Source organism: Setaria italica, chromosome II (genome assembly GCF_000263155.2).
Source record: "Setaria italica strain Yugu1 chromosome II, Setaria_italica_v2.0, whole genome shotgun sequence".
NCBI classification, from domain to species: domain Eukaryota; kingdom Viridiplantae; phylum Streptophyta; class Magnoliopsida; order Poales; family Poaceae; genus Setaria; species Setaria italica.
The window spans coordinates 11,579,907-11,588,872 of NC_028451.1; the positions used below are offsets into that span (position 1 = coordinate 11,579,907).

Below are 8,966 nucleotides of genomic sequence, written 5' to 3' on the forward strand. Positions count from 1 at the left end.
ATGATTAATTTATGGAGGTAAATTTATGTTGTAAATTAGAAAATAGTGAATGTAAGATGATTCATGCAATAAAAATTAAGGTACAGGACATACTAATTCTGGTAGGAATAAATAACTTGATAGTCATATGCAAAGTTGTCCATCTATCTATCTATACCTATACTAATCACATACTCTCTAGAAAATCCCACGTTAATAGAAGAAAAAAGAAAAATTCCTAGCCACCTATCTACTGTGAAGCCGAAATTCAACGGTTGAGATTATAAATAAAATATTTGCTCAAAATTACCTACCATGCCATTGATTAGTGCATACCAAAATAAGTCAATATGCCGCACATGCCACGTATACAATATATATGTGTTCTTGGACGTAAATATTGAAAGGCCATATTTTCTCACGTTCAATTTAGGTATAGGACCAAAGAGATTGAGAGGCACTACAAGATCCAATTTACTTCCCTTAGCGTCGCCATGGTGCTTCCGGCGAGGCCCCATGCGGTGTTGGTGGCGATGAAGGAGGTGATGGGAGACTTGGTGCTGCCATTGAAAGGGTCGGCTTGTGGGCCAAACCCGGTGCTGTCGGCTGCCGTCGCCACTGGGGAGTTCAGATCGGGAATCACCCCGATGCCATCGAAGGTGGTGCTCCCTGGACGGCGGATCCTTAGGACCAGAGGACGGCGAGGTGGCACCTCTGGTGGTGTAGGTGTCGGAAGATGAGTTGTTGTGGAGGAGCCCTGGTTGGTGCAGACGATGCCGGCTGTGTATGGTGGTGTCGTCGTCCTTGTGCTCTTGAAGGAGGCACTAGTATAACTTGAAGCCCTTAGCACTCGATGTGGTGTAGGCGTGGAGGTGCCAGGCCTGGGCTCTGTTGTGGAGCAATGGAGCCTCAGCTGCAGCGAGGGCTCCAACGGCGAGATGTCCAGTGACTCCGGCCTGGGAAGAAACGACGTCCACGGCGACCACGTCTGCAACGACGTCTTGCAGGACGACAACCTTGACCTGCAAAGAAGTGGCTGCCTCTGTTGCGGAAGCATAACTTGGGGCGTCTGCCATGGTTCCAACGCCAGCCACTGAGAGGGAGAACAAGGAAGCCTTCTTCAATGCTCTAGGGTCCATTCTTACCCTTGGTGTTGAGGCCTTCAAGCCTCCCTTCTGTGGCTTGCGCTGTGAAAGTGATGTAATGGAAATGATTCATTGAATGAGGGAGACTCTATACACATTTATACCCTGCCAACTGACAGGATGGTTCAGGTAGTCGGTTCCCAAACAGGCACCCCTTTGGAGTGGCAGTTCCCCACGTGGAGATCGACTATCCACTTAGTTACCTAACAGAGTAATTAATTTAATTAATTATAGTAATTAATTACTAATAATTGTGTTTCATAACAGACTCCACCCTTGAAAACCAATACATCATGTCGATCTATGGCTGAAGCAATCAATTACTCACCCAATTCGCCCTCTCTTATCCACCGATCACCTTTCTTCCTACATAGTACTATCATACAATAAATCTTACAATAACGGAGAGCAATAAATCTAGCATTATCAGAGACCATTTTATGGTCTCCACTGAGGGCGCAAAAAGTTTTTTTTACCGTTGCTCCTGGTCACGAACCTGCAATAAATTGTTTGAAGTAAGGGCTCTATTATTAATTCTAGTTTCACCATGTTATAGGCTGAGATGCTCATTATGGTGATCTATCCCTAATCTGTACTCAATGGAGGAAGGTTCTGGTGCCTCCAGGCCTCCAGGGCGTGATTTCTCACAACAGTAGTTTTGTTCTTTTCTCAATATTCTGTTTTTTTCTCATGGAATTTTCAAAGTATTTTCTTTTTTTTTACCACCAGCGGAGGCAATCCTGTCTTCCGAAGCCTATTAATAAGGTGGCTAACCAACAGTAGACTTGGCGATGTGGAACAATTAGGGTAAATAAAAAGTCAATAGTTTTTCCGAGCTCCATCCGGCCTGACACCCCGAAACGCATCGATAGCTTTAGGCCTGGTTTGGTTCACTGGCCACCCGTCACATCGAATATTTAGATACTAATTAGAAATATTAAACGTAGACTATTTACAAAACCGATTACATAAGTGGAAGCTAAACGGCGAGATGAATCTATTAAGCCTAATTAGTCCATGATTTGACAATGTGTTGCTACAGTAAACATTTGCTAATGATGGATTAATTAGGCTTAATAGATTCGTCTCGCTGTTTAGCCTCCACTTATGTAATGAGTTTTGTAAATAGTCTACGTTTAATACTTCTAATTAGTATCTAAATATTGATGTGACACTTGCTTAAAAAAAGCAAAGGGAACCAAACGGACCCTTACTCCGTTTTCCTTTACAGATTCTTGGGCCGGGCCAAGACTTTGTTTCCATCGATAGCCGTCTCTTTCTGCGTGATAGAGAGTTTCGGGCCGGTCCATATATTTGCCTGCCAACCGGTCTCTCTTTCTGTGTGAAAGAGAGTTTCGGCTCAACCCGTCACAACTGCTGGCGGGCGGTGTAGCCCATGGAAGATGGATTGGAACCCGTCCCGTTCGGTCACGGCGCTTGTTCTGGAGCGGGCCGAGTCCCGCCGCCGCCCCACGGCCGAAAGCTAAGGCGCGCACCGATGGCTTCGTTGTGGAACCAAAGTCCTGGGCCGGGCCATACATGAGTTCAGTTCGGCCCAACCTATCTCCAAACGCAAGTTCAGTTCGGTCACAGCAAGTCCCGGCGTCCCGCTGCACACAGCACACCACGGGCAAGAAAGGATACGACGGCTCCCGAAAGATTTCGCGACGAGAGAGATGGATCTGCAGTTACTCCTACAGGCCGTTGTCCAGTCTACTGTGAAATCTGAGAACGCCTCCTACAATTGAAGTGGTTTGGCCGTCTTGTTTCTTGTACAATTAACGATGTAACAATGAAAGCAATAACGCCTTTCTTCTGCTGTAATTCACCTGGCCTTTGCCCATTTAATTTATACCTGCTTTCCTCAGGAATCTACCACTGTCATGCTGCTTTTGTATCTCTCCTGACAGCAAAAAGTTTTTTTTTCTTACCTCGAGACAGTAAGCAGAAATCCCAGCAATATATTGTTTGTATCCAGCCACATTCATCCTTAGAACTTTTCTTCTATGACGAAAATGTCACGAAAACAAATTGTGACGACCAAAAACACGCCTTTACAGTTCACACACTTTTAACTATAGAAACTAACCACTAATATTCTGTTTTTCTAGTATATATAGACGAACATGTAATGAGCAAGCCCTTCAATGGGCAGGCACACACGATTCGCCGCATAAATACTGTGCATGTTGCTCTGTTCCACTGGCAGATGCATTCCCGCCTGCCTTATTCAGAACCAGGTTTGTACATGGGAGCAGCGCAGACCTTTCTCTTCGGCTCACCCAATCAATTTTGCGCCCAATAAAGAATGCTGAACAATAAAACGCTTGCATTTGCTGTATTCCACGGCCCAACTGCACAAGGATTACCGCAGCCTCCATTTTCCCCACTATGTCCCAGACATGAGGCTGAGCTACCACCATGGATCAAAAGAAACGAGACATTTCATGTCTCTATCTACAGAGGGGACATTGTAAACATTTCTTCAAGCATTCGGTGATGGGGGAGCTGATATGCTGACCTCCTAGTTGCAATCCAAACCACACTCCTCAAGAAGCGGGCCATCATTCTTTGCTAGGAAAGGATCGACCCGGACCCAAAGGAGTGAGAAGATAGAAGCCAGCAGAATGGACCAGACGATGACAATTGTTGGGGTCCTGTTTTGCCTTCCAACCAAACCTTTCAGGAATGGATACAGATGCACGATCACCCAAAATGCAAAGAACAGCTTCCCGAAGAGAGGCCCCCATGATTCATATCCGTTATTGATAGCATTCGAAACTCCAGCAACCACACCAATGAAGTTCAACAGGAGCAGAGTGGTGGGAGGTATCAGTAAGGTTGTCCATTTGAATGTATATAGCTCTGAGAACTCTTCATCGTCACCACCCTTTGATGTCACAGTGAAGCTTGTATCTACACCAGCTATGACCTTGAGAAGTCCTTGGAACACAGCAAAGAGGTGCGAGGACACACCTCCAATGACCCAAAACTGCTCATTCCTCCACCAATCATCAATGCCAACACCACTCCATCTCATTTCTAGGATGCTTGTAGCAAAAATACAGATGAAAAGTGACATGAACCAGAGGCTGGCAACATTGTTTAGCTGCAGGAGATGAAACAGTAAAGGTAAGGCTCATGTATTCCATAGTTCCACACCATACAAAATTATAGTTGAATAAGCCTTTACCTCTGGAGTGATAAATTTTCCCGTCAGCAAACAAATGGCAGGCAATGTACAGTAAGCCAAGAGGGGAATAGACGTCCAAGGATATACGATGGAGTTGATGTAGGAAAACCTTTCCAAAAATTTCAAACCACCACCATACCCATACCAAAGAGGGCAATGGTTGCTGAAGAAAATTTCAATAGACCCAAGAGCCCACCGAAGGACCTGATGAAGACGATCAGAAAGATTCAGGGGTGCAGAACCTTTGAACGCGGGCCGTTTAGGGATGCAGTAAATTGACCGCCAACCATGACAATGCATCTTGAAGCCAGTAAGAATATCTTCTGTAACTGATCCATAGATCCAGCCAATCTGAAAAAAATATATATTATATGATTTACTTTGTAACATATGTTTTGACTCATCAACAAATAACAACCACAAAGCTCTAGACTTTACCTCTTTTCCCCAGTCAGTCTTGTCTTCATATCCACAACTAATGACATGGATGGCTTCTTTCAAAAGAGAAGCTGGACTTGCACTCTTCAAGGTCCCACCATTCTCAAGAAGGGTGGATGTAACAAAAACAGAAGACTGGCCAAATTTCTTTTCTAATTTTTGTTGATTTACAATACCAGCCTTTTCATTTTCTGCTCCTAGAGGAAACAGTGCAAGATTAGATATGCACATTGCAATGAAGATGTTGCTCTAAGAATAAATCAACTGTTTCTTTGAAAGTTCATAGTTACCTGGAGCAGCTTCGTCAATTTCACCAAGAGCATATGCAGGGGATTGATTTTCTTCTTTCTTGAAAAATAATAATCTCTTTTTCTTCTCTGTTTTGGGTTTGGTAGTCTTCTTCTTGTGCTTTCTGTTACCACCGCAGCAACAGCAAAAGCACCACTTTGGCCAGCAGTTGCAAGTCCTTGATGGTGGCTTCTTTGATTTAGGGGCATCATAACCATATAATGCCTGCCTTCTAAATACACATCCAGTACCAACATAGATCGGGCCTTGAATACCATCCAAACCTTTCATGTTGATCTGCACAACACAAATTTTAGCAAAAAAAAATCAAGGAAAATGAATCACATAGACAACAGAACATCTCAGATACTGAATGCCAAATCTTACATCGAAAAAGACGACATTCCTATTAGCATATCGGTCATGACGATCAATCCCATCAAATCTTTGAGGGAACTGCACATAGCAAACCTTCTTTCCTAGTAAGGGATCCATCATAAAGCACATTGCTTCTTTTATAGCCTTGCTGTTGTTGATGTAGTGATCACAATCCAAGTTCAACAAATAGGGAGCATTTGTTAGTACAGCAGAGACTCGGACCTGTGATACGGACAAAAAAAAAAGCAATTAAAATTCATTGCATCCAACAAATTATAGAAGGCAGACAAATAAACAATTGCAAGGTGCAATAATTACCAGTGCATTCATAGCACCAGCTTTCTTATGATGGTTATAGCCTGGCCGTTTTTCTCTTGAAACATAAACCAAGCGTGGTAGCTCATTTCCCTCGCAATCAAGACCTCCACTTTGACCAAGGAAGACCTATTTGTACAGAAAAGTGAACTTTTTATCATGGTAAAGTCAAAGGAAAATAAATAGATGATCATAGCATGCAATGATAAGTACTACTCCCTCTGTTTCAAATTGTAGGTCATTTTGGCTTTTCTAGTTTCATAGATGTTTGTATGCATCTAGACATACACTACATTTAGGTGCATACAAACACCTATGCACCTAGAAAAGCCAAAACGACCAACAATTTGGGACGGAGGGAGTATGTAGCAACAAAACATAAGGCTTACCTGAATCATTCCAGGGTGATCACGAACATTGTTTCCAGGCCAGGGGGTTCCATCTTGCATTGTCCATCCTTCTTCAGGAACTTTCTGGGCTTTAGCAACCAAGGCATTGATTCTGACCTTGAATTCCTCATACTCTCTCTGAAAAAAAATCCAATCTTGGTTTAATTAACATAATCTTAACAAAAAGGTAACAAAGCAGCGTATCAAGGAAGAGGACAAATAAGGCACCTTCATTGCTCTCCTCTCCCTAACAAAGCTTGCCGCCACCTTATCTTTCAAGTAGTCTATCTTCTGTTGGAAGTACCACTCTGGAGCACGAGGTTCAATATTGTACCTTTTGCAGAAAGGAACCCATTTCTTTGCAAATTCAGATGTTTCAGACAATGCTTCAAATGTTAGCATTGCAGCACCATCATCAGAAACATAGCAAGAAACCTTATCAACTGGATAATCCACCGCGAGGATAGATAGAACAGTATTTGCTGTGACCAAAGGAGGTTCCTTTAATGGATCAACTGTACTGACAAAGAAATCAACTGGAGCAAGTTGAGATGGCTGGCCTTCCTTGTCGAACCTATCCAGACAAGCAATTAATCACAAAACAACAGGAAGAAGAGAAGGCAAACATTACTAGATGGAAACAGCAACCAACCTCAACGACAGCCGGTCTAGATAAGTCTCTCTCTCAATAGGGAACCATTTTGGGAATTGATCAAGGATCCAAGACATGGCAAACCAGATTTCACAGATAACAGATATGAGCCACAAAGCAAATGCATCATTCACTGGATGCATCACTCGATAGTGGAAGAAGAACCCCACAACCACAAGTCGAATAATGATAATCATCCTATATGGATTAATCTGGCTTGATGGAATTGGAATTTTTCTGGACAGTGGTTGTCTTGCTTCATCCATTCTGGTAAAGAAAGAAAAATTCAGCTAGGTGTTAGTACTTGCGTCTAGTAACACATCAAGACATGAGCGAAGATCTTCTTTTGCAAAAACCAAATGGAAAGTGACGTGCAGTAAAAGGTACAAGGAGACAAACACATTCAAAATTTATACAGCACATGCTATCCTGGCCAATCGTGCACTACCATCCTTCATTAATGTAAACAAATGCAAAACTAAAGATACAAATTGACCAGGTTCTTTCAATGTACTAAGAAAATTAGTAGAGTTAATTTTATTTTTGTGCTTTGTCCAAGATAATTCTGACAAGAAAAATGATATCCTGAACAGAGCATGGACAATGGAAAGTTTGACTGACACGTGCAACCAAATAACACAACATTAAAGAGGCACAAAACTAACGGAGGTCAAATAAGCTTTAAGGGTCATACAGTGGAAGATCAGCGTCATCCCCATCATCACCACCTCCATCATTCCTCATCTGGTGCATCCTCTCCTGCTTCTGCTTCCAGCTCTCCATCCTCTCCTTCCAAGCAACGCTACCATACCCATACGCAGCAAGATCCTTGGATGGGTCCATGGACCTTGGTTGCACTGCAAACACAAGGAGTGTTAATTGATTCTGCTCAAAGCACCATCATCACAGCTGAATTCTGGTTGATGATCATCCAAACACGCACCAGGTAAACTGGGATCCGCATACGGAAGTGGGTGGATCCTCTTGCCCCCACCGCCCATGAAAGACGGGACCAGAGCGTGCTGCTCCGGCGGGATGTCATCCACCTGCAAACACACCGGAAACAAGGCATTGATTAACTAGTAAAACAAGAGCCCGATGATTCAGATTTAACAGAGTAGCAGCATCGCTCTGGTTCAGCCGTACCATCTGCCCGTTGGTGAGGAGGGGAACATTGGGGTTCAGCTGGAAAGGCTGCTGGACGCCATTAAGGTCACCTCCACGGCCGTAGGTCATGTGGCCATGGAGCGACTCGGCGCCGTACTGCGACTCATTGCCGTCGTTCCAGTTGAACTCGTTCTCCAGGTCGTCGACGCCGTCCTCTTCCTCATCCCCGGGCACACGCGCGCAGCCTGCAAAACCAAAATTCAGTGAGGCGATTGAAGCTGAACAGTGGAGAATTCGCCGCAGGGGCGGAGCTGCATTCCGGTGGATGGGGCTGGGGGCACTCACCCTTGAGGCGCTTGTACCGGGTCTTGCACTGGGGGCAGTTCTGCGTGCCCTCCCGGCGCTCGTACTCGTAGCAGTCCCGGCAGACGGGGAAGGCACACTCGTTGCAGGCCACGAAGGGCTCCCCACCGGGGGCGAGACCGACGTCGTCGCCGCAAATCTGGCATACCTGCCCGTTCGGCTGCCGCAGCGGCTTCGGCTGCAGACACACACCCCAAAAAAAATCGGGAGAAAAAAACAAAAATCAGCACCGTAACGCTCGCTCGCCAGCCGGGAATTGAAGCGCGCACGCAGCACGTACCCCGGGATCGCCGTCGCGACGGATGACGACGAGCTCGTTCCGGTTGTGGGAGCCGGCGATCAGCCCGGCGCTCGCCTCCATCGCCTCCTCCCCTTCCCCCGCCGCCGCCGACGCAGGGGCAGGATACTGGTTCCTCTCGCTCTAGCAGCAGATCCTCATCCGAGCAGTTTTCACCGGGCTCCGCGCCGCGACGCGCCGAGGAAGAGGAAGAAGACGAGGAGGGAAATGCGTGCCAGCGGCGGCAGCGTCGGTGGGAGGTGGGGGGGATTAGCGAGCGGGGGATTTTTAAAGAAAAATTGGGGGAGGGGAAGCAGAGGAAGGGGCGGGGGAGTGTCGGTGGGAGTAGGGGGAAAAAAGAACGGGGGGCGGAAAAAGAAAAGGAAAAGACGGCCAAGGAAAGGGCCGCGCCAACTAACGAGGGTTGAACAAATGGGAGGTA

At 45.5% G+C, this 8,966-nt stretch overlaps 1 protein-coding gene across 2 annotated transcripts; it reads right to left on the reverse strand.

Annotated features, from left to right (window-relative positions):
• Positions 1-3,028: 3,028 nt before the first annotated feature.
• Positions 3,029-8,608, reverse strand: LOC101762909 (probable cellulose synthase A catalytic subunit 3 [UDP-forming]). 2 transcript variants are annotated; one of them, XM_004956004.4, is made up of 14 exons: positions 8,528-8,608; positions 8,230-8,425; positions 7,924-8,129; positions 7,721-7,823; positions 7,472-7,634; positions 6,778-7,044; positions 6,354-6,699; positions 6,126-6,263; positions 5,740-5,865; positions 5,431-5,643; positions 5,046-5,340; positions 4,756-4,946; positions 4,318-4,668; positions 3,029-4,233 (listed from the first exon to the last, which is right to left on the reverse strand). In XM_004956004.4, exons 1-14 carry the CDS (start codon positions 8,606-8,608, stop codon positions 3,649-3,651), a joined length of 3,261 nt encoding a protein of 1,086 aa, XP_004956061.1. In that variant the 3' UTR covers positions 3,029-3,648. The 2 variants fall into 2 exon arrangements, with proteins under 2 accessions (XP_004956061.1, XP_004956060.1); XM_004956003.2 differs by having other exon boundaries at positions 3,649-4,233; positions 4,756-4,952.
• Positions 8,609-8,966: the final 358 nt, after the last annotated feature.